The sequence below is a fragment of the Myotis yumanensis genome, unplaced genomic scaffold (genome assembly GCF_028538775.1).
Source record: "Myotis yumanensis isolate MYYU_CA2020_CCGP unplaced genomic scaffold, mMyoYum1.0.hap1 SCAF_19, whole genome shotgun sequence".
Lineage (NCBI taxonomy): Eukaryota > Metazoa > Chordata > Mammalia > Chiroptera > Vespertilionidae > Myotis > Myotis yumanensis.
This window is the reverse complement of record NW_027223770.1, coordinates 9,504,006-9,528,631: the sequence shown is the minus strand read 5'-3', so window position 1 is coordinate 9,528,631 and position 24,626 is coordinate 9,504,006. Positions and strand designations below refer to the sequence as shown.

At 41.6% G+C, this 24,626-nt stretch overlaps 2 protein-coding genes and 1 non-coding gene across 10 annotated transcripts in view; 1 reads left to right on the top strand and 2 right to left on the bottom strand.

Moving 5' to 3' along the window:
* Nucleotides 1-5,761, bottom strand: part of TMEM116 (transmembrane protein 116) — a 185,919-nt gene extending 180,158 nt beyond the window's left edge. For 7 of the 8 annotated variants that reach the window (XM_070399554.1, XM_070399556.1, XM_070399555.1 and 4 more), the window contains exons 1-3: nucleotides 5,684-5,761; nucleotides 5,068-5,114; nucleotides 4,280-4,343 (exon numbers count right to left, since the gene is read on the bottom strand). In XM_070399554.1, coding sequence (XP_070255655.1) covers nucleotides 4,280-4,343; nucleotides 5,068-5,114; nucleotides 5,684-5,731 — 159 coding nt within the window. In that variant the 5' untranslated portion in view covers nucleotides 5,732-5,761. The remainder of the gene's footprint in view (nucleotides 1-4,279; nucleotides 4,344-5,067; nucleotides 5,115-5,683) is intronic. The other variant, XM_070399557.1, reaches the window with a different exon arrangement.
* Nucleotides 4,461-4,565, bottom strand: LOC138998221 (U6 spliceosomal RNA). Its single transcript, XR_011469090.1, has one exon. It is a non-coding gene; the product is annotated as a U6 spliceosomal RNA (small nuclear RNA).
* Nucleotides 5,762-15,854: 10,093 nt separating the features above from the next.
* ERP29 (endoplasmic reticulum protein 29) lies at nucleotides 15,855-22,597 on the top strand. The gene is made up of 3 exons (XM_070399981.1): nucleotides 15,855-16,056; nucleotides 20,594-20,732; nucleotides 21,816-22,597. Exons 1-3 carry the CDS (start codon nucleotides 15,913-15,915, stop codon nucleotides 22,316-22,318), a joined length of 786 nt encoding a protein of 261 aa, XP_070256082.1. The 5' UTR covers nucleotides 15,855-15,912; the 3' UTR covers nucleotides 22,319-22,597.
* The last annotated feature ends 2,029 nt before the right edge of the window (nucleotides 22,598-24,626 follow it).

Below are 24,626 nucleotides of genomic sequence, written 5' to 3'. Positions count from 1 at the left end.
AGAGTTTTCCTAAACAAAACACAAAAAGCTCAAAATGAAGTAATTGGAAAATTTGACCCCATTAAAATGGGGAAAAAAAGCATGTGTTAAAATACACCATGAAGTATAAAGACATGCCACAAAGTGGGAGAAGATATTTGCAACAAATATAACTGACAAAGGACCAATATCCAAACAATATTAAAAACAAACAGAGAACTTACAAAGCAATAAGGAAACCCAACCGAAAAAAATGGACAAAAGATTTGAACAGGTACTTAAGAAGAAAGGAAATCCAAATGGCCATAAACACATGAAAATATACCTGACCACACCAATAATCAAGGAAAAGAAAATTAAAAGCATAATGAGGAAAAAAATTACATACAACCACTTGGAAAAGTTTAGCATTATCTAGGTCCTATTCTATATATGCATATTCTATAACAATTCTGTTATTAGGAAAAGGCATTAGAGAAATTTTGGCATGTGTGCACCTGTAGACATGTACAAGACTGTTAATAGCAGCACAGATTGATAAATTGTAGTATATTCATAATATAAAATGCTAAACATTAATGAAAATGAAATGAACCAGAGATATATAAAACAACATGGATAAGTGGCACAAATAATATTAAGGAGAAAAAGCAAATCACAAAACAATACATACAAAAAATACCTATGTCAAATGCAAAAACAATCAAAACTAAGTTGTTTAGAGATACATATATTACTGGTAAAATTGTTCATAAAAAGAAAGAAGTAATTATCACAAAAATCTGGGTAGTGGTTACCTCTAGAGGTGAGGGAGAGAGTTGTGATTGGGAAGAACACAAACAGGTATGCGTAGGGCAGCGATGGTGAACCTTTTGAGCTCAGCGTGTCAGTATTTTGAAAAACCCTAACTTAACTCTGGTGCCGTGTCACATATAGAAATTTTTTGATATTTGCAACCATAGTAAAACAAAGATGTGTATTTTTTATATTTATTTTATATATCTAAATGCCATTTAAAAAAGAAAAATCAACCAAAAAAATGAGTTCGTGTGTCACCTCTGACACGCATGTCATAGGTTTGCCATCACTGGCTTAGGAGTACAGGCAATTTCTATTACTTGTCCCTAGTGTTTGTTTATAATCATTCTTTGAGCAGTACATGTATGTTTTATGCACTCTAATCCATGCCTTATATATCTCACAAGAAAACGTAAATTTAAAAATATTTAAGTTATCATCAGATACTACCTAATATAAAAACTAATCTCGCCCTAGCTGGTTTTGCTCAGTGGATAGAGCATCAGCCTGTAGACCAAAGGGTCCCATGGTTCTGGTCAAGGGTGCGTACCTTGGTTGCAGGCTCCTCCCTGGCCCGGACCCTAGTCGGGGCTCCTGCAGGAGGCAACCAATTGGTGTGTTTCTCTCAAATTGATGTTTCTCTCTGTCTTTCCCTCTCTCTTCCACTCTCTCTAAAAGATTAATGGAAAAATATCCTTGGGTGAGGATTAAAAAACAACAACAGCCCTGACCAGTTTGGCTCAGTGGCTAGAGCGTCAGCCTGTGGACTGAAGAGTCCCAGGTTCAATTCCAGTCAAGGGCATGTACCTTGGTTGCGGACACATCCCCAGTAGGGGGTGTGCAGGAGGCAGCTGATGGATGTTTCTCTCTCATGGATGTTTCTAACTCTCTAGCCCTCTCCCTTCCTCTCTGTAAAAAATCAATAAAATATATTTAAAAAAACAAAACAATAACTAAATAATCTCACCTGTACAAAAGGAAATTTTCTCATGCCTATCTTCCAAATGAGAAGAAAGTTAAGATGCTAGTACTTGCTAACAGGGGTAAATGGTTAAGTTGCCTTAAACAAAAACAAGTGACTTAATAACATTTTAAACTGTATTTAATAAACATCAGATAGTGTTATTTTCACCACATATAGCATACGCTCTGGGTAAGCCTGCTAAAATTACAGGCAGATAGCGCATTCATAGATGAAAGTGGCCTATGACCTACCACAAGTTTATAACTGTTAATGGGTAAAAAATTAAAACAATATAAAATAAACTCTGGAGGAGAGAGGCAGCCAAGTGGCTTTTATAAACAAGAACATAATTATGGTCATTGATTCAAGAAATAACCTTATATATAGGGAGCTGTTAGCCACTAAAGCATACTTAAAGTTTTTGTCAGGGAAAAGGAAGGGGTTTACATATTTTCATTCGTGGTTGGAAAACCATTAGTTCTAGTAATCGGAGATAAAATCAATCAATTAAACAAAAATTAACTGAGTACCTATTATTGAGATCAAGAAAGATTTCACCCCTCCTATTAGTAAAATACTATGTTGAAGGTAATACAAAGAAATTGTACAGTATTAGGGAAATATAATCAACACAGTGCTTGATAAGGAAAACACGAAGAAAAGGCATAAGGCATGTGGAGGTGAGGGAAGGGGTCAATAGGGGGAAAAGGGGACATCTGTAATACTTTCAACAATAAAGATAAATATTTTTAAAAGGCATAAGACATGATCCTAAATATAAAATCAAAGACTCTTTTCTAAAGCATACACAAACACACACACATCTGCAAAAGCAGAATGAGGATGGGGTAGGGGTAAAGCACTGCGTGACTTTCCCGAGCGCGGTCTGGGTCCAGGTCTATCGTGCTGAGTGAAAGACCTAAAACAACTCATACGAATACTCTTCTAAAACTCTGCTTCCCAATATTTCTATTCAAGTAAAATAAAGAATATCCAAAGTATCAAATGTGATCTTTATGAGGAAATCAAGTCACACGCCATGCAGTGAACTATATCTGCCCTGAGTATTTTTTTAACATTGGCTGGCCTGGGACACTTTCTTCCTGTTTCAGGTTGTCTCTGAGTCACTGTCTAATCAGCTTGTCCCCTCTAGATTTCCCATGGATTTTTCCAATTTACTATAATTATTTTGCTGTTATTGTTAATCCTCACCAAGGATATTTTTCCACTAATCTTTTAGAGAGAGTGGAAGACAGAGGGAAAGACAGAGAGAAACATCATTGATTGGTTGCCTTCTGCACATTCCCCAACCAGGGCCTGGGCAGGGGAGGAGCCTGCAACCAAGGTACGTGCCCTTGACCAAAATCAAACCTGGAACCCTTTGGTCTGCAGGCCAATGCTCTATCCACTGAGCCAAACCGGATAGGGCACTATAATTATTTTTAATTTAATAGACTACTTTGTCTTTTTTAGATGTGTTTTTGCTGGAAGAAATAAAGGAAAACAGCCAAGTATGGCTTACATGTTTAACCTGGAAAAATTAGAATTTTTCCTAGGCCAAGAAAACAGAATATGTGGGAACCACTGAACTAGTGATTGCTAAGGTCTTTTAGGTTCTGGTTATGTGAAAGGTGTCAGATTTGAAGCCAGAGAAATTAAAGGTCTCAATTTTCTCATCTGTGAAATAGGGCTACACCATCCTTCTCACAGAAAAGTAATGAGGACCATAAGGCACTCAGCATAGTTGGAACACAGTAAGTGTTCCACATACAGAACTATTTTTGTTATTAAAGTGGGCCCAACAAAACCCAATGACATTTTCCACATATATGTTCTCCCATATATGTTCTAAACTACATTTTGCCTAGTTTTGTGCCATTTGGCCTCATTAAAGAAACAGTTGTTACATTTCTCATAAAATCTTTTCTGAGCTAGAAAATTCATTACTCTTCTTAGTCCTCTCTGAATCAGGAAAGTTTTTTGTTTTATTACACCTTAAGTACATACAATATTTGTCAACTATACCTCAATAAAAGGAAGGTTCTTGCCTTGAACTTTTTGGTATGAATAGTTTTACATAGGATGTATTTTTGCTGTTTTCACCGTTAAATTGTAACTGTATAGAAGGCCAGAACAGCAAAAATAGTACATTTTGTATAGCAAAGTCTTTGAACTATTTCCTAGCCCCTCTAGCAACTTAACCAACATATTAACATCAGAAAACTCACCTCTAAGCAGGACCCTACCAAACTTAGAGTGAACCTAGGTTCCAAACTACACTGCTTCCTTAACCTTAATAATACATACAAAAAAAATCCATATTTAGTAGTCAATCTCTGTGTTCAAAGTTATAATTAAAATAATTATCTAGAAGAAAAGGGAGACCTATTGACACTGTCTAAAATATCTCAATGGATCATGACAAATTTATAAGTGATTCATAGAATTATTCCATCATTTATAGGTGACACCTCTCTTAATTATATCAAAAGCTAAGTCACTAAAATTTCAAATCCAACACAAAAAGAGATTGCTCACCTCTGGAGATTTCTGTATATTCTGGAATACAGCATAAGCAATAAGTGAACTTGAACCTATAATACTAACATAGATAAAAGATCAATAAAACAGGACAATTGGGGTTCCTTCATTTTTGCTATTGATTTTTACAGCTTTATTGACATATAACTGATGTAAAATTACCTGCACATATTTTAAAAAATATATAGACTGCTTCATGAATTTGTGTATCATCCTTGTGCATGGCCCACATCAATCTTCTCTATTTCATTCCAGTTTTTAGTATATGTACTACCAAAACTATTGATTTTTTTAAGTAAATCCTATTGATCAAGTTGTCCTTTGATTTTCAGAAGTTAGCCCTCAATCTGTATTTTTTGGTTTTATTGTTGTTGATATTGGTACATTTTGTTAATCTGAAAATATCAACTTGGTAAAGAACAACACTTCTCTCTAACTAAAGAATAAAAGCAAATCCCCAGGGTGGAAAATGTAGAAACTTTCAGAATTCTCAAGTTTTTCTTTCTTTTTTTTAAAAAATATATTTTATTGATTTTTTACAGAGAGGAAGGGAGAGGGATAGAGAGTTAGAAACATCGATGAGAGATATACATCGATCAGCTGCCTCTTGCACACTCCCCACCGGGTTGTGCCCACAACCAAGGTACATGCCCCTGACCAGAATCGAATCTGGGACCCTTCAGTCCGCAGGCCGATGCTCTATCCACTGACCCAAACCGGTTAGGGCTCAAGTTTTTCTTATACTAGTTTAAATAGTCATATCACATGAGATTATGTAAACGTACCTCAGAGTAGCCATAACAAATTGTATCCACTGTATTGCAGAATAAACCTAAACAAAATGAGAAAATAAGGATAAAATGAAGCCTTTTACATTTAATGTTCAACCTTATTCCAGTTTCACTGTTTATTAACTATCTGTGCAGAGCACAAACTCTTTTTCAGTACCTAATCAAAAATCACTATAAATCTGAGAATGAGTAGAAAGTCTGACTAGAACCATGGAAAGGCAGGGCGGCTTCTTCCTTCCTCCCTTACTGCTACACTCTGGGAAACAGTAAGATAATAGAGAGGTAGAAAGTGACTGAGTGGAAACAAACAAACAAACACAGAGTTAAATGAGAAAATTAATAAAGGGAAGAATAAAATGGAGAAGAGGTAGGAAAAGTTAAATCTGAGACAGGACAGATATATGGGGAAAATGGGGGAAAAGAAAGGCAAACAAATGCTAAATAGAGCTGAGTGACAGCTAGACAGACAGAGGAAAACAGAATACTAAGCAAAAGAGAAATAGAAAAAAGAAACAATATGGAGAGAGATACTTGAGTGAAAAATACAGAACAAGGAGGAAGAAAGGGGGAGCAAAAAAGAAGAGAGCTTCCCCACAGCTACTAATCTCACCAAGTCCAGATTGTCTGTCAGAATTCTAGCCTCCAGCAGGAATGCCATAGGGACTTTAGCCCCAGCTATGCTTAAACAGCCAGATCCTTCTGCGTCAGGTTCTGACTACCCAAGTGGTGAACAGGTGGCTCCGCCCCTACCCCAGCTCGGCTCCTCCCTATCCAATTCTGCCCTCTACCTTGAGGGCAAGGAGAGGTGGCAACAAGTGGAGGAGAAAGCCAAGTAGAAAGACAAAAATAGGAAAAGCAGGTGACAAGGAAACAAAGTTCCAAAAAAGCATTAAAATTGTAAGAACGGGTGAGGCAGGAGTAATAAAAGTAAAAAGAACGAGTCATAGTGAAAAGGTAAACAGAGCTGCAAGAAACGGAACAGAAAAGGGGAGAGAAAAAAAGGGAGGTTTGCTTAAAACTTGCCCCTTTTTATATACAGAAGCCTGTGATGACAATAAAACAATTTAAAAAAATAAAAAATAAAAATAAATACCATTGGACTTTAAGCAATAAGACAATTAAAAAATAAAAATAAATAAAAATAGAAGCCTGTGATGAGAAATATACACTGGACTGGATATTCACTCAATCAATAAAGTTTTAGTAATACCAAGAAAAAGCTGTGGAGAGAAGAGGTTATTAATATCTCATATTTATTTAATACTAACACCTTCAATAGTCTATACCAAAAATCCCCACCAGAAATATCATTATATCATTAAATTACATGATTCATTTAATATACTTACGTTTATCAACTTTGTGTAAAGCATTGTGTTATGGACGATACAAAGACAAGATACAGACCCATACTTGCAGAAGTTTATAATATAGTAGGAAAAACAGCTTGAATACCAAAAACCTTAAATTATCTGCACACAAAATCATATATACTGATTGGCATATGAGCAGTATTTGTAAGAACTGGTAAAATTTGGACAAAAATTGGAGGAGGAAGGAAGCAGAAGGAAGAACATTTATTTCATCTAACCATACTTTTATACATTCTATGAATATTTATTGATAACATAAATTACATCATTTGCTTGGCTTGAGTAATTTAAATATATGACATGTATTCATGTGAGGTTAAGAATATAGTGTAGAGTAGAAGACGAGACATTGTTAAGTGGAGGTAGGCTGTAATCACTTTATTACTAGATAAATAAATTATTAGATAAATAAATAAAAATACCAGTAAATTTCTGGGTCAGAAAGCCCTATTATAGGTTTTGGGGAGTGTTTTGAGGCTTCTAATCACATACCTATGTAATAAGGGTGAGGGGACTAATGACAGTCTCACCAAGTGATAAAGGAATGCTTTTGAACAAAGGACTCTTGTCTCAGTCAAGAACAAATCTCAGATTGTTCCGAGAACAGCCATGCGAAATTAGTCTGCTGCTCTCGATAGGACTTTTCTCTTTTGGCATCTCTTCTAAAATGCCTATGTCACCAGCCAACATGTGGGGATTTACTTTTCCATTTTTCTCTCTAAATTAGTCCCCTGCCTTCTGTATATTCAGCACTATCTTCCTTTGAAATGTCTCTGGAAAAATAATCTTCCCATCTTCTTTTTCTACAAGGGTTAATCAAGCCCAAATGATAAAGTGAGTAATATTTATTTCCAGTTTTCTTTTCTCCTCCTTTTTTAAAATTTTACTTGAGAGAGGAAGGGGGAAGGGAGAGAGGGATGGAAGGAGGGCGAGAAGGAGAGAGGTAAGAAGGGAGGGGGGGAAGAGAGAGGGGAGAGAGAGAGAGAGAAACATCAATATGAGAGAGAAACATCCGTAGATGCCCCAACTTGGGATTGAACCCACAACCTGGGCATGTGTCCTGACCAGGAATGGAACCTACTACGGGATAAAGTAGGGGTACTGATGATGCTCCACCTAACTGAGCCACACAGGCCAGGACTCTTCTGTTTTTACTTCTTTAGCGAGCTCAAGCACACCCCAATTCTCAACGTAATGGGCCACTCTATATTACATATCAATTTAACAGATATTCATTAAACTTCTACCATGAGCAAGTTAATGCAGTGGTTAAAAAGTCAAGAAAACACCTACCTAGTAAAATATTTTTACTTAAGCAAAAAAACTCAAGGAAGATTTTTTTTTAGTAATAATAACTACCAATTATTGATTGCTTTCTATGTGTAAGGCTCTATACTAAGCATTTTAATCCTCACCACAACCTTTGAGATAAGCAGTATTATCCCCATTTTATAGATAAAGAAACCAAGGCTTAAAGAAGTTAAGTCACTTTCCTGTGGTTACAGAGTTATCAAGTAGTAACTCAAATTCAGTCAGTCTGACATCTCACTCTTAACACCTACAGTATTCTAACAGGAAACTGATTAATGGCAGGAAAGGGAAAGATAATTTTAAAAAGTAACATGACATCAAGAGAGCTCTTTTATTAAGCAATTACTTCTTAGATATGACAACAAAAGCATAGGCAACAAAAGAAAAAATAGATATATTGGTCTTCAAAATTAAAAAGGACACCCTCAAAAAAAAGAAAGAAAAGGCAACCTAACAGAATGAGAGAAAATATTTGTAAACCATATATTTGATAAGGGACTTGTATATAGAATATACAAGGAATTCCAACAACTCAATAATAAAAATACAACCTAACTTTAAAATAGGCAAATGTTTTAGAAATTTCTCCCAAAAATACACAAATCAGACCTGGCCAGTTTTGCTCAGTAGTTAGAGCATTGCCCTCGAACCAAAGGGTCTCGGGTTCGATTCCTGGTCAAGCACAGGTACCTAGGTTGCAGGTTCCTCGACCCTGGTAGGGGCGCATGTGAGAGGCAACCTATTGATGTGTCACTCTCCTGCAGATGTTTCTCCCTCGCTTTCCCTCCTCCTTCCCTTCCACTCTTTCTAGTAATCAGTGGGAAAAAATATCCTCAGGTGAGGATTTAAAAAAAAAATACTAATCACTAATAAGCCCCTGAAAAGATGATCAACATGATAAGGTGTCAGGAAAGTAAAAATTAAAATCACAGAGAGGTGCTATTTCACGAGTATTAAGATGGCTATAATTAAAAAGATAGACAATAGCAAGTGTTGATGAAGATGTGGAGAAAAAGGTTGAACCCTCATACATTGCTAGTGGGAATATCATATTTGTAGCCACTTTGTCAGTTTCTCAAATAGTTAAACATATACTACATGACTCAGCTTCTAGATATAAACCCAGCTCTACTCCTAGGTATATTTAGATACAAATGTTCATAACAGTGTTATTCATAAGAGACAAAAAGTAGAAACAACATTAATGTTCATCAACTGATGAAGGAATAAAATGTGGTTTACTCATGCAATGGAATATTATTCAGCAATTAAAAGGAAAGAAATACTGATAACATGATACAACATGGGTGAACCTGGAAAACAGTATGCTGCCCTAGCTGATTTGGCTCGGTGGATAGAGCATCTGCCCACAGACTCAAGGGTCTCAGGTTAATTCTGGTGAAGGGCATGCACCTCCGTTTCAGGCTCAATTCTGGCCCCAGGTTAGGGTGCATGTAGGAGGCAACCAATCAATGCTTCTCTCTCACATTGATGTTTCTCTCTCCATCTCTCCCCCTCCCTTCCACTCTCTCTAAAAAAATCAATGAGAAAATATTCCCCGGTAAGGATTTTAAAAAACAAACAAACAAACAAACATTATGTAAGTCAAAGAGACCAGTCACAAAAGACCACATATTGTATGACTGCATTCATACAAAATGTCTAAAATAGACAAATTTATACAGTCAAATAGATTAGTTAGGGCTAGGAAGATAGTTTGGGGAGTGACTGCTAATGTGCACAGGGTTTCTTTCTTTCTTTCTTTCTTTTTTTTACAGTCAGAGGGTTTCTTTTTAGGACAACAAAAATATTCTAAAATCATATAGTGGTGATGGCTATGCAACTCTATGAATATACTAAAAATTCTTGAAATGTACACTTTAAGAAAGTGAATTATATCATAGGTGAAATATAAATATATATATATATTATATATATATATATATATATATATACTAATAAAAGAGAAACATGGTAATTAGCATACAACCGCTACCCTTTTCATTGGCTAATCAGTGAGTATATGCAAATTAACTGTCAGCCAAGATGGCGGCCGGCAGCCAGGCAGCTGGAAGCGAACATGAGGCTTGCTTGCTGCAGACTCCAACGTTCCCCGCCTCACTTGCCGGCCTCTGAGCTACAACTCTAAGCAACTATGTACTATGTTGCAAATAAGAAGATAAACAAAACCCCAGAAACCGGCTTTCATTCAGCCGGGCTTTAGCAACATTGTATCGATGTTTTCAGCGGCGAGGCCTCAGAGCTAAAGCTGGTCCAGGATAAAAAAAAAAAAAAAGAAAACAAGGAGCGGTTGGAAGCTTCAGTCACTCGCTTCCGGAAAACAGCCCTCAGCCCCTCACCCAGACTGGCCAGGCACCCCAGTGGGGACCCCCACCCTGATCCAGGACACCCTTCAGGGCAAACCAGCCAGCTCCCACCCGTGCACCAGGCCTCTATCCTATATAGTAAAAGGGTAATATGCCTCCCGGCACCGGGATCAGCATGACAAGGGGCAGCGCCCAAACCCCCTGATCACCCTGCGGCTCTGTGTGTTACAGGTGGCGGGGCCACAACCTCCCTATCTGCCCTGCTCTGTGCCTGATAGGGGGGAGCTCCCCAATCCCCTGATTGCCCTGCGGCTCTGTGTTTGACAGGGTGCAGCGCACCAACCCCCGATCGGCCCTGCTCTGTGTGTGACAGGGTAGAGCCATAACCTCTCCATCAGCCCTGCCCCGAGTGTGACAGTGGCGGCGCCCCAACCCCCTGATCGGCCCTGCTCTGTGGGTGATAGAGGGTGGCGCCCCAACCCCCCTCCAAGGGCCTTGCTCTGTGTGACAGGGTAGAGCCATAACCTCTCCATCGGCCCTGCCTTGAGTGCGACAGGGTGCAGCGTCCCAACCCCCTTATCCGCCCTGCTCTGTGCGTGATGGGGGCAGCGCCCCAACCCCCTGATCGGTCCTGCTCTGTGCGTGACAGGGGGTGGCACCGCAACCTCCCCATCGACCCTGCCTTGAGTGTGACAGGGGGCGGTGCCCCATCCGCCAATCGGCCCTACCCTGAGCGTGACTGAGGGTGGCATCGCAACCTCCCAATCCGCCCTGCTCTGTGCATGATGGGGCGGTGCCCCAACTCCCCAATGGGCCCTGCTCTGAGCCTGACCAGGGGCTGCACCTAGGGATTGGGCCTGCCCTCTGCCACCCGGAAGCAGGCCTAAGCCAGCAGGTCGTTATCTCCCGAGGGGTCCCAGACTGCGAGAGGGCACAGGCCGGGCTGGCCCCCCCACCTCGAGTGCACAAATTTTTGTGCACCGGGCCTCTAGTATATATATATTATATATACCCAAGCAATCTTTTGACTGGTAGCTATGACACACACTGACCACCAGGGGGCAGACACTCAACACAGGAGCTGCTGAGCTACAGTGACCTGGCAGCTGCGGTTCTCAGGTGATGCAGCTGGAACCAGAGAGGAGGGAGCCCAATTCTGGGGTGCATCACCCGAGAACCGCCTTCTTGCAATCTGGGACCCCTCGGGGGATGTTGGAGAGCCAGTTTCAGCCTGATCCCCACAGGTCAGGCTGAGAGACCCCACAAGTGCACGAATCTGTGCACTGGGCCTCTAGTATCTCAATAAAGCTGTTGCCAAAAAATGAAGTTTGGGACAAAAACAAGGAAGGAAATGTCCCATTGCTGAAATTCATGGTGTAATGATTAATGGATAACATGTTTCTGTCTTTACTCCTGACAAGAATAATATTGAGATTAAAAAGTGTAAAATAAACATTGCAAGAGGGAACTGAAGAGAAAGATTTTGAGAAAGCACCTGACTGCTCTAAATGAATCCACCACTCCTGGCCTGAACAAATTATACTCCAGCACTTTGATAAAACTTGCAGGTCAACCCAATAAACCATTGAATGAAATCTGAGGGTTCATGTAAAAATGAAAAAACTGCTGCCCTAGCTAGTTTGGCTCAGTGCATCAGCCTGCAGGACTAATGGGTCCTAGGTTTGATTCCAGTCAAGGGCACATGGCCAGGTTGTGGGCTAGATCCCCAGAAGGGGTCATGCAGGAGGGAGCCAATCAATGATTCTCTCTCATCATTGATGTTTCTATCTCTCTCTTCCTCTCCCTTCCTCTCTGAAATCAATCAAAATATATTAAAAATGGGAAAACTGCTAGAAATTATAGAAAACTGGTTACCACTAAAAAATTTTATTTTTTTAAAATAGTAAAATCTGCAAACCATAAGTGAAAAGATTATAGCATTGATCCCAGACAAGATTGTAGAATGAACTATCCAAAAGATGTTTTTAAATAAACAGAAAAATATAATAATTATGTCAGCATGGACTTATAAATAATCATGTCTGATTAACCTCATTCTCTTTTTGGATAGAATTACTACACGTAGTATATATGGTATTTTGGCAAAATATTTGATAAGAAATTTGGTGATGTAAAAATAAATATAGACCAAATAGAAGCACAATTAAGGACATTTTTTAAACAAACCTAAGGGAATGCTAATTCATTGATGGATATCAATTTAGAAATACCTTCTAGTGGAGTAAACCAGCATTCTGACTTGGCACTGTTCTATAAAACACTTTCATCAATGACTTGAAAGAAAATATAGTAAGCATATGTATGAAGTTGTGTGTGTCACTTACCTACTGCTACGTAACAAATTTCCACAAATTTAGTGGCTTAAAACACATAATCTCACATATTCTATGGATCAAGTGTCCAGGGTTAGCTTAGTTGGGTCCTCTGCTTCAGTGTCTCTCATCTATAATAAAAGTATAATATGCTAATTAGACCAGACGGCCTTCTGGATGACCTTCTGACGAAGCTGGAGCTGTGAGGGAAGCCCAGGTTCTGGGTGCCTGCCGGCGGCCAAAGGGAAACTGGTGCCAGCAGCAGCCGGGGGGGGGGAGGGGGGGCGGGGGGAGACCTACTCTTGCACAGATTTCATGCATCGGGCCTCTAGTAAGGTTATAATCAAGATGTTGACTGATTCTCATCTGAATACTCAAATGGGGAAGGACCTGCTTCCAAGTTCATGTAGTTGTTGGCCTAATTCAGTTCGAGGGCTATTGGTCTGAGGGCCTCAGTTCCCTACTAACTGTTGGCCAAATGCTACACTCAATTCCTTGCTTGCCCTGTGGACTTGCCCTGCTAAGATGTCCTCCTAGCAAGATGGAAGTCACAATCTTATGGAACCAAATCACTGGACTGACATTCCATTATCTCTTCTGTATTCTATTGATTATAGGTTTTGTCAACACTCAAAAGGAAAGGATTACAAGAGTGTGAATATCAAGAGGCAGGGGCCATCTTAATGTCTTCCCACCATGTGAACTCTAACATGTCAAGTACTTTTCCAAATCAGATCATTTGCAATAGCTGTTCCCTCTCTCTGGAATGCTCTTCCTCCAGATAATCACATGACTGGCTCCTCATCCTTCTATTATCAGCTCAAATATCACCAGCTCACTGCCAGAAGCCGGTCCATCCTTGCTGCTTGACACAGTCGCTGCAGGGAAGAAACATCTGCACAGCATATGTTTCAAGGAACCTGGCATATATTGCATACTGTTCTTAATATGTTTGCTCCCCTTCTTAGCGCTATGTGTTTTAACCAGGACCACCTCCCTGAGAAAGGTTGTTTCCTCAGGTGGGGATTTTTCCCTGGAGTCAGGGATTAACAGGACTAAGGAAGGGAATAAATCAGTAAAACCCCTTAACTAAGTGATATTAAAATATTTCTTCTAATTTCCTTTCAATGTGCACAAATTTGTGCACCAGTCGGTAGTTAATCACCTTAACTACGCACAATAACGCTTAAGCTACATAATCTTTACTTAGGATAATCTCCTTCAGTTACTTCCTTGTAGCTTGAAAGAACAGTAGAGTAGTGACCTTGGAATGGAGATAACAAACGCCCTAACCTTTGGAATAGAATGGATAGGATTAAAATCAAATGGTATAAATACAGATGTAATAGAATAAAGAGAGAACCTGGCTGGAGAATGGAACTATACTGATCATCTGAACGTTGCCTCCGTGTCCTTCCTTCTTTGCCGACTCCGTCCACACCTTTGGGAACCCCTGGACCTGCTGGGGCTGGACCCCAACACCTCACAGATGAACATTTATGAAATTCCAAAGTATCTGGTTTATTTGTTAGTGAGGCTTACAAGAATACATAAAGTAAGACAAAATACATGAATTGAAAGTGGGACAAAAGGAGAAAAAAAAATTTCTGCTGAAATTACTTGATGCCTGATGTTAAAATCTGAGTTTCAAAATATTACTCTATTGAATAAAACAGTATTAAAATAACAGAGCGCTAGCTGGTTTGGCTCAGTGGATAGAGCATTGTCCTGCAGACTGAAGGGTCCCAGGTTTGATTCTGATCAAGGGCAAATGCCCGGGTTTCGGGCTCAATCCCCAGTGTGGGGTGTGCAGCAGACAGCCGATCCATGATTCTCATCATTGATGTTTCCATCTCTCTCATGCACATTCTATCCCTTTCTCTCTGACATCAATAAACAATAATAGAGGCCTGGTGCATGAAATTTGTGCAGAGGTAGGGTCCCTAAGCCTGGCCAGCAATCAGGGCCAATCAGGTTCCCCACCTCCCCACCTCCTCCTTCCCTTGCTCCCTCACCGCCCCGCTGGCGCTGGTCGCCCACCATGTTCCGCACCGCCCCCTGGTGGTCAGCGCACATCATAGCAAGTGATCCAACTCCTGGTCTCCCAGTCGAACTCCAGAGAGGACAATTTACATATTAGCCTTTTATTATCTACATATATAAAAGGCTAAGTTGACTCACACATACACGATACATATAAAGCTCTCACTGGCGCCAATCACACATGTGTGTTTTGATCTGTCATTGTTGATCGTGAATTTGGTTGACACTTGTATTATAGAGAAAAGTCGAATAGTGATATTAAAATATTTCTTTTAATTTCCTTTCAATGTGCACAAATTTGTGCACCAGGCCACTAGTATAGGATATACATATTAAACACACACACAAACGTTGATGACTCCTAATCTTTTAGCTTAATAAGACCCTCTACAACGTGCCCTTTCACAGACTTAGGCTTTTCCCCTTGCTAGAAATATCCTTTGGTGTTTGCCTTGTAAATGCCTCCTTTCAAGATCCATCTTAAAAGTCATTTCCTGTCTTTAACTTTCCCTGACGTCCCAGAACAGGACTGACTGAATTTGTGTATGTATTTTCACAAGACTGCGTCACAGTCGTATTATCTACCAATGACATCCTACGTGTCACATTATGCCGCTGTCTCCTCCCCGCACGCGGACTTCCTTCGGGACAGCGCTGGCTCAGCCATCTCTGTATTCCCACGGGCAAACAGGACCCGGTGTAAACCCACCATACCCTGAACACACAGCTGCCGTATAGAATTGTTTGGGGCCTCGATGGGTGGGGTACTCGGCTTCCAATAAGACCTATGGCCTCAGAGTAGGCCCGACCGCCAGACTGGGCGGAGAGCAGGAGTGGCCCGGATGAAGAGCCACACAGATGAAGAGCCAAGTCCGGCGACCAAGTCGGCCCGGCCAAGAGAGGCGGCCGAGGATGACTGACTGAGGGGAACACTGCACCGACTGAGGGTAGTAACTCAAGTCGGAGTGACTGACAGACTAACCGAGGGTAGGAGTCAATCCCAGCCGCCTGCCTGATGGGCCGAAGGCAGGAAGAAATAAGGCTGTGGCGTCGTCCTCTTCAGAGACAAGGAAAGACAGCGAACCAAGAGCTGCAAAGACGCCGAAGCACGCGCCTCAGCCTCTCCTCACGCGGAGGAGGACGGGAAAAGGCATGGCCGGTTGCGCGCCTCAGCGCGTGCGTGCGCGCGCGCGCGTGCGCGGCAGCCTCTCCCTCCCTCCCTCTCTTCCTTGCTCCGCCCCACACATCGCTCCTCCCTCTCATCCTGGGAAGGCGGGAGCCTCGCTGAGTGCGCGCGCACACGGCAGCCCTCTTTCCCCGCCCCTCACGTGGCCCCTCCCTCTCGTCGTAGGCGGGCGTGAGCCTCCGGGGCGGGGCCTCCTGGTCACGTGCTCCCGCTCTGCGCTTTCTCCGCTACAGCCTTACTAGCTCCCACTGCCAGAACCCGGCGTGATGGCTGCCGCTGTATCCCGCGCCTCTTCCCTCTCCCCGCTGTTTCCCTTTTTCTTGTTCCTCCAGCTTCTCTCCGCTCCGCAGGGCAGCAGCGGCCTGCACACCAAGGGAGCCCTTCCCCTGGATACAGTCACTTTCTACAAGGTAACGGGGGTGGAGGACATCGCGCCCAGGGGAGCGCGCAAGGGACAGAGGGTTGGCTAGAGGTGGTCTGCAACTACGGTCTCGGGGCTTCCCACCGTCGTATCGGGCTGGTGGACTCTGGGCTGACGCCTTAGCATGACCATGGGGTCTGCAAGCTCCAGGGCCCCTGCGCACCCTTTTACTTGCTTCCCCTTTTGTGAAAGATGCAGCTCAGGGAACTGGGTGCCGCTTTCCTTCACCTATGGGGAGGGGGCGGTGTCAGGCGAGATCCAATCCTGGAGTCCCAAGTGGGAGACCCGGGCGGTGCCAGGCGGACGCCACAGCTCAGGCTGTGGTTGGGCGGCGAGGTAGAAACCAGTCATGTTAGCTTGCATTTCTGCGCCCCTCTTCCCGTGGCGTGGATTGCAGCCAGCTTTGCAATATGCAAATAATGTCCAGAGAGCCTGCGTCTCCTTGGAAAGTGCAAGCGTTAAGAATAAGCTTCGGTTCTACCACCCTACAGGAAATATTGGGCCTGGGGACAAGGATCAAGGCATAGAAGGATTGCCACTACCCCCACACCCAAGTTTTCAGAATTTGGGGTTCTGGCCTGGATAAATGACCGTTGGAAACGTTGAAGGCTGAATGCAGCCTCAACCCCTCCTCTTTCACCTGTCTTCACCCACTGGCAACCTTCAAATTTGCTTACAAGATGGGCAAACTAAGGGTTTGAGAGAAAGAGAGCCCTTCGTTTTCTTAATTTGTACCCATTGCTGGGGAAGTGAAACCTACAAGTGGAGTTCAGAATCCATCTCAAGTGCCTGAACCCTTCCTATTTTCAAAAGGGTTTCTTGTCGTGGGTTTGGCACGTATGGCCCTTTCAAGAATTTAAAAGTGTAGGTATGGCTGGTGGGTTGTCACCCCACAACACCCTATGCTTTGGGAGCATTTATTGGCAAAGTGACACCTCTACCCCCAGACATGGGACTGGGATAACATCACAGACCAAGTGTGACTTAGAGGGAGGTTTTGCACTGTAAAGTTAACAGTATTTCCTAATCAGTTGATGCCTCACCATCTTTACTGCCACCACCCTGGTCAATGCTATCATTACAAGAGCCTCCTCTCAGTCCAAGCTGCTTCTCTCTCCTTTAATCTCCTAACCATTCTTTTTGTCCCCTCTGCTCCAGCCACACATTTTTTGCTGTTTAAATATTCCTAGCTCATTACTGCATTAGGGCCTTTGCACTTGTGACTAGAACATTCTTTGAAGGCTGGTTGCTTCTCGTTAGGCTTAGGTTAAATATTATCTTCTTTATTTTTTTATTGATTTCAGAGAGGAAGAGAGGAGAAAGATAGAAACATCAATGATGTGAGAGAATCATTGACAGGTTGCCTCTTGCACGCCCCCAACTGGGGATCGAGCCCTCAACCCGGGCCTGAGTCCTTGGCTGGAATCGAACCAGGAACCCTTCAGTCCGCAAGCCAATGCTCTATCTACTGAACTAAACCGGCTAGGGCAAATATTACGTTCTTAAAGTCCTTCCTTGATGTCCCCATCCCCTAGCCTGAAGTGCCAGTCACATTACCCGGTTTGATTTCTGTGTAGGACTCACTCATCACCGATTTTTTTTTCTTGTCTATTTTATCATTTCCCACACTAGAATATTGTATGCTTGGGAAGAACTACCTTGCCTATTTGTTCATTGATCACCTGCACAACCTAGCAGGTTACATGTCACATAGAAGATGTTCAATAATAATCTATTGAATGAATAAATGTTTTATCTGGTCCCTTTCTAAATCTCACTCTTTTCATTATTATTGAACCAAAGGGGGGCTTCCTAATGTTATGTCCAGGGCCTTGGCCCATGCTCTGCCTTTAAGTGATTTCCAATGTCTTTGTTTCTTGCCCTTCGCCATCAAGAGTAATGAGACCGTCGTTTTTCTTTTTCTTTGTTTGTTTTTAAATATATTTTTATTGATCTCAGAGAGGGAGAGGAAGAAATAGAAACAGCAATGGTGAGAGAGAATCATGGATCAGCTGCCTCCTGCCTGCCCCACAATGGGGATGGAGCCTGCAACCTGGGCATGTGCCTGACCAGGAATTGAACCATGACCTCTTGGTTCATAGGTCAGTGTTCAACCCCTGAGCCATGCTGGCCAGATGCCTGTCCTTTTTCTCTACTGTCCATTTTCTTGTTACTTAGAACAGTGCCTGGCACATGATAGACTCTACCGTTTTATTCAATGAATGAATGAATGATGAATTCATGTATACACTGAAGAAGTTGCCTAAATCTAAGTTATGGTGGAGCCAATTTCTCAAGGATAAAGAAAAGAGAGAGATACCTAAAGCAATTAAGAGGTACAGACTGGGTCAAAAAAATAAAAAATTTATTGTGCAAATGCTTGCCATTCAAAACCATTCTATCAGAAGGTGAAAGTAGATGGGGGCCTCTCAATTCTCTTTAAACATTAGAGCACTGTGTTAATTTATTCCATATTAATAATATTGTTATTTTTATTCCATATTACAAATGTAGGCCCCTTTCAGATAGAGATCATGTGTTGTGCTTTTTAAATTGTTTTCCCACTGAACATGTAGCATCTGCTACCAAAGTCTGTCCTAGTTTTGTTCATTTAGCACATATTTTCAGATCATCTGCTACATACAGGTACTGTTGGGCAATAGGGATACAGCAGAAAACAGGTCAGACAAGGTCCTTATTCTCATAAGTGTATATTCTAGTGGAGAGGACAGATAGACAAGCAAATAAGGATTTCAGAGTGATTAAATGCAGCAAAGAAAGTAGAGCAGGGTAAGAGAGTGTGGTATGATGGAGGAGGCCTCCATTAGGAGGGGATATATGAACTGAACTTTGAATGATAGATAACCATGGAAACTAGGGAAAGGGCAATCCAGCCACAGAGACAGAAAATGAAAAGGCCCTAAGTGGGAATGAGTTTGGTGTATTGAATTGAAATAAGGCTAGCTGGGCTAGAGGGATGTGATCTGATTTACATTTTAAGTCTTCTTTGCTTTTAGGCCCCCAGAGCTCAGAATTTTGGGGGTCAGTGACCACTTAAAGATAACCTGTTCTGGTGGCTTCTCCCTCTTCCCTTGTAGCCCTAGGCAGTGTGAAATATTTTTAAAACCCTAAAACAGACACCAACACACAATAAAGAACAAGGACTAACAAAAACTGGAATGATGTCAGCTTGACCTAACTAGGACAGTAATTGCCTGTGATGAAATACTGACTGGAAATGATCACTTTGATTAGAAAAAAAAATTTGTTAGTTTGTTAGATCAAATCTATGCATTGGAAGAAACCATCAAAAAAAGTCCTTGGGATCCCTCCATACGTCAAATGTAAATGTAGAATTAACACATGACCCCTCAGTTCCACTCCTAGGAATATACCCCAAAGAAATGAAGACAGGTATAAAAACAAAAATTTGTACATGAATGTTCCTAACAGATATTCACAAATACCCAAAAAGGTTGAAACATCCCAAATGTCCATCAACTGATGAATGGCTAAGCAAATTGGTCTATTTATACAATAGAATATTTATTTGGCCACAAAAATAAATGAAATATTGATGCATGCTACAGCATGGATGGACTTTGAAAACATGCTAAGTGAAAGGGAAGTCACAAAAGGCCACATATTGTATAATTCCATCAGAGTAGACAAATCCATAGAGACAACGTAGATTAGTGGATGATAGGGATTGGGGGAAAGGAGGACTGGGGAATGGCTGCTTAATGGGTACATGGTTCCTTTTCAGGTTGAAAATGTTCTGGAACTAGATATTAATGATGATCGCACATTGTTGTGGGATTGTTTTGTTGTTTTTTTGTGTGGTCGGCAGGATTGTACAACGGTGTTAATGTACTAAAAATCCCACTGAATTTTACAATATCCCAGTGAAGCGAATTTTACAATTAAAATAAAAATCTTAGCCCTGCCAGTTTAGTACCTAGAGATCTAGTCAGAGGGAACTGTGGTCTAGGAAAGGGATTCTGTCCCCACCCTGACTCTCAGCAACTTCTCTTGAGCCCTGAAATTGCAGAGTTCAAACTGTGGGCTCCCTAGCCTAAGTGTCCTCCATGGTGCCAACTCCTTCATAGATGGTTAGTTGGCTTTTTTTTTTTGGTCAGATTTTTTGGTTGAATGTTTCCTGAGAAACCCCCCCTCCTCCCCCCGGGGGATGACAGGCATGACAGGGGCTAAAGTATTGTGTGCTAAGGGTCTCCTTGGCCTTACCAAAGGGCCACTGGAGGAGAAGGTCTTAGTACCGCTATAGCTTTGCTTTTTCTAGACAGGGTTGTATTTGTCTTTGATTTGTGTGAATACGCATCTAATGGGGTACCCAGCACATAAATTGTTAAATGAATCAATAGGTGAATGAATATTAGTAATTGAGATCTTGTCTCCTTTGTGGGCTTGGTTTCCACTCTGTTTCTTAACCAGGAGTCCGTTGGGAAAGGCAGTTAGCCCCAACAATTCCTGGAACCCCCTACCCACTCAATTCTATATACCTGCAGGTCATTCCCAAAAGCAAGTTCGTCTTGGTGAAGTTCGACACCCAGTACCCCTACGGTGAGAAGCAGGATGAGTTCAAGCGTCTGGCTGAAAATTCAGCCTCCAGTGATGATCTCTTGGTGGCAGAGGTGGGAATTTCAGGTATGAACAAGTCCAGGCGACTGGGAAGGGCAAAGGGGGAGGAAGCTAAGAATTATTTCCCTACTTGTAGAGGGAATACCCAGCACCTTTCTGTCTGAGTCACACACTAAGTAAAAATGGGGTCATGACCTCTCAAGAAATCATGGCAAGCTTTTCTTGAGCAGATTCTGTGACCACAAAACCTCTGCTCGGCCTCATGGGTGCCTGAGGGAAGGGAATCCACCATTCTTCACCCTCCAACTTCCACTGACATTAAATTTACTATGAGAACTTGGAGCTCTTGCAGGGGACTGTGGTCAGAGGGGTACCATGCCTCCTAAGGGACAAGCATAGTCCATTCTTCCATCCTCATTTCAGCTCTTTTGTACCCAAACTATTGAGTTTTGGCTTCAGCTCAAATCCACCAGAGTTGCCACTAAACCAAGGGCAGCTGTCAACCACAGTGACAGCTTTGATAATAATAGTGGCCAACAATGAGCAGTTTACAGTCTGTAAAGATATATAGCTATTGCATTTTAAAACTTCTCTTGAATCCCACTTGAAAAGCAAGACATATTTTCTACCTGTTATACTGAAGCTCCAGGCTGTGGGGGAGGAAGTGGCTCATCCAGAACTCAACCTAAGTATTTATTCCCAAGTGCAGTGGGTTCTTCGCTCTCTGTTTCCTCCCAGCTGGAATGCCTCAGCTCCCACTAAGCTCACACCTCCGTTTTATTTTCATCGTGGCACTAATCATTTTATGTACATTTGTTTAACATCTTTCTTCTCACTCTTAGAAAACTATGAGCTCCTTGAGGTCAGAGAGCTTTATACTCTTAATCACAACTAGATCTCCAGCATTTAGAACAGTACCTGGCACATAGTGGGCATCTCAAATACTCAGAAGTACCATTTTCAGATGAGGAAAATGGAGTCCAGAGAAGTTAAATGTGGCTGGACTAATGCCACATGGCTAGGAAGTAGCAAGGAGGAATTCAAACACAACCAACATGCTTCTTCCTCTCAGCTCGGATAGGCCTCATAACAGTCTTCTGCCCCGCATTCCTCATGGTCTTGCTCCTGATATCTGGTTTCTGTTCACAGATTATGGTGACAAGCTGAATATGGAGCTAAGTGAGAAATACAAGCTGGACAAAGAGAACTACCCAGTCTTCTACCTCTTCCGGGATGGGGACTTTGAGAACCCAATCCTATACAATGGGGCGGTTAAGGTTGGAGCCATCCAGCGCTGGCTAAAGGGGCAAGGGATCTACCTAGGTATGCCTGGTTGCCTGCCTACATACGATGCTCTTGCTGGAGAGTTCATCAGGGCCTCTGGCATGGAGGCCCGCCAGGCCCTCTTGAAACGAGGGCAGGACAACCTGGCAAATGTGAAGGAGACTGAGAAGAAGTGGGCCGAGCAGTACCTGAAGATCATGGGGAAGGTCTTAGACCAAGGTGAGGACTTCCCAGCATCAGAGATGACGCGCATCACCAAACTGATTGAGAAGAACAAGATGAGCGACGGGAAGAAGGAGGAACTCCAGAAGAGCTTAAACATCTTGACCGCCTTCCAGAAGAAGGAGGCCGAGAAGGAAGAGCTGTAAAAAGGGACTCCAGGGTTTTCCAGAGTTCGGTGTGGGTGGGGAGAGTTTCCTGCTGGCTGTGAGACCTTTCTGAGATGTAAGAAATCTGAGCATGCCCAGACATTGATGGTGATATGACTATGCTTGGGACATCTCTATAGTTAGTCCAGGTACAGCTAGAACACTTACTCAAATGGCTTATGAATTTCCTCAGAAGGAACTGGTGCTATAAAGAATGTACTGCCCACATTCTTGAAAGGTGTAATTCTAATCCAATTAAAGTTTCCATGTTTTGGTTAAGTGGACCTTAAGCCATTCAGTTTCTTTCACAAATTATACTTTGGACTATGACCTGCTTTCCCCTTTGACTTTATTTTTTAATCCAAGTTGGTATGGATTCCACTACCAGGGTAACAGACTATCCTGGTAACACTGTAGAAGCTGGTCTGTCGCAGTTCCAAGCCTGACTTGATTACTTTCCTCTAGTTTTCAGACTCAAGGGGACTGGTTCTGGGTGGTAAATTATGTTGTCCACATTTTCTTGTCTTTAAAACTGAATGGCAACATTAATAAACCTCAGTGTAATTATTTTCCATACTTCATAAGATGTGTAGGAAATTCTTAGTTTTGCTGATATAATCTGAGAGAGGGTTTTTTCCTAGTTTGATTTTAGACAGCTAAATAATACGATTCAGTCCAATGTGGGAGTTTAAAAGGAAAAGGGGTTGTTTGCCACCTAAGTTACTTTCTCACTCTCAGTTACTCAGTATATACCAACTTTTTATTAAAAAGCAGGGGGAGTCCTGGCCAGTCACTCAGCTGGTTAGAGTGTCGTCCCAATATGCCAAGGTTGTGGAACAACAAATCTATGTATCTCTCTTTCAAATCAAAAAAATTTTTTAAAACAGGGAGGAGCATTATACTAACTTTGAAATTTGTTCTCTGGATGAGTAGTATCTGCAATGGTAAACTTCATAACATCCTCATTTTCATATTTACTGTTTGAAAATTAGCAGAATACAGCTCCTGAAATTGCACCCAAAGAAATTTAAGTTGAACAAAGTCAGCAAATAAAATTGTTCCTTCATTTTAGCCACATTGGTATTTAAACTCACTGGAAACAAGAAATGCAGGAAAACCTGTGTGTTGAAGGTGATGGAACAAAAACAGTTGTGGTAGCTTCGGCTAACAAGTCCATTAAGTGAAAGATGCTCACCCTAAATGCCTGCCCACAGCCAGCATAGATACTCTCAATATTGACAAAAGAATTTTCAGTATTTCCCTTCCTTCAATTCTAAATGAACACTTTGGGAGATGTTTTTGGATGCTTCTCATTGGTAAACTTACTTTAGCTTATTCTAATTTCTTTTTTAATCTACCTGAAAACAGTCGTTCCCAAAGAACTAAGTACTCACTGTCTTATGGAAATGAGAGTAAGACAAATGACTGGTAGGGAAAGAACTCTAAAACTAAATTTTTACAACATCCCTGAATGTGGTTTCATCTCAATGTGAGAGGAATAAAGGTGGCAACACATCCAGGGTACTTCATTGGATGGGTCCAATGGATATCATTGTAAGCCATGAGTTGAAGCAACATGGACTGTTGGACAGGACTAGACTATCATACATCAGAGGCTCTTTGTATCAAATCTTTTTCACTAAAGATGGGCTTTGTTTCTAGCTTAGAATTTGAACTGATTTGCATATGCCACATAAAATCCAATCTTCCCTGGTACTTCCTTCTACTTAGCATTTAATTAAATAATATGGATTCCTTCCTTTTACTTCTTAGCATCTCATTAAATAATATGTGGCTCAAATGCTGCTCATCTGTAATGAAGGCTATGGACTGGTTTCCCAGAATGAAGCAAGTATATGTAACTTTTAGGGAATTCCCAGATTACCTGAAGCAAATGAGACCTTGAACCCAACACGAACAATCCCATCCTAGGGAACTTGCAAGTTATCTCAATTATTGCTAAGAATATTTTAAATTTACAAGTAGTCCTTGGCATTTGATGCCACAAAACATTGGCATTAGAATCATATTGGGAAAGATTGGTTATTCAGTAGAGAACTAAGACAGAATGGGAATTTGAACATGGCCATCAAGACTAAGAATGTGAGATGGTGTGTATGTTGAGTGTTTGTGTGTGTATTTTAGCTAATTTCACCCAAGCTTCAGATTTTGAATCTTATTCAACCCTTACCCCACTGGGTGGTCTTAAGTAGTAATCTCATATGCAATAACTATTTCTCTCATTATACCTTACCTGGGACCCACTTTAACTGGGATATGTGGAAGCTGGAAGTTACAAAAAAGCTCT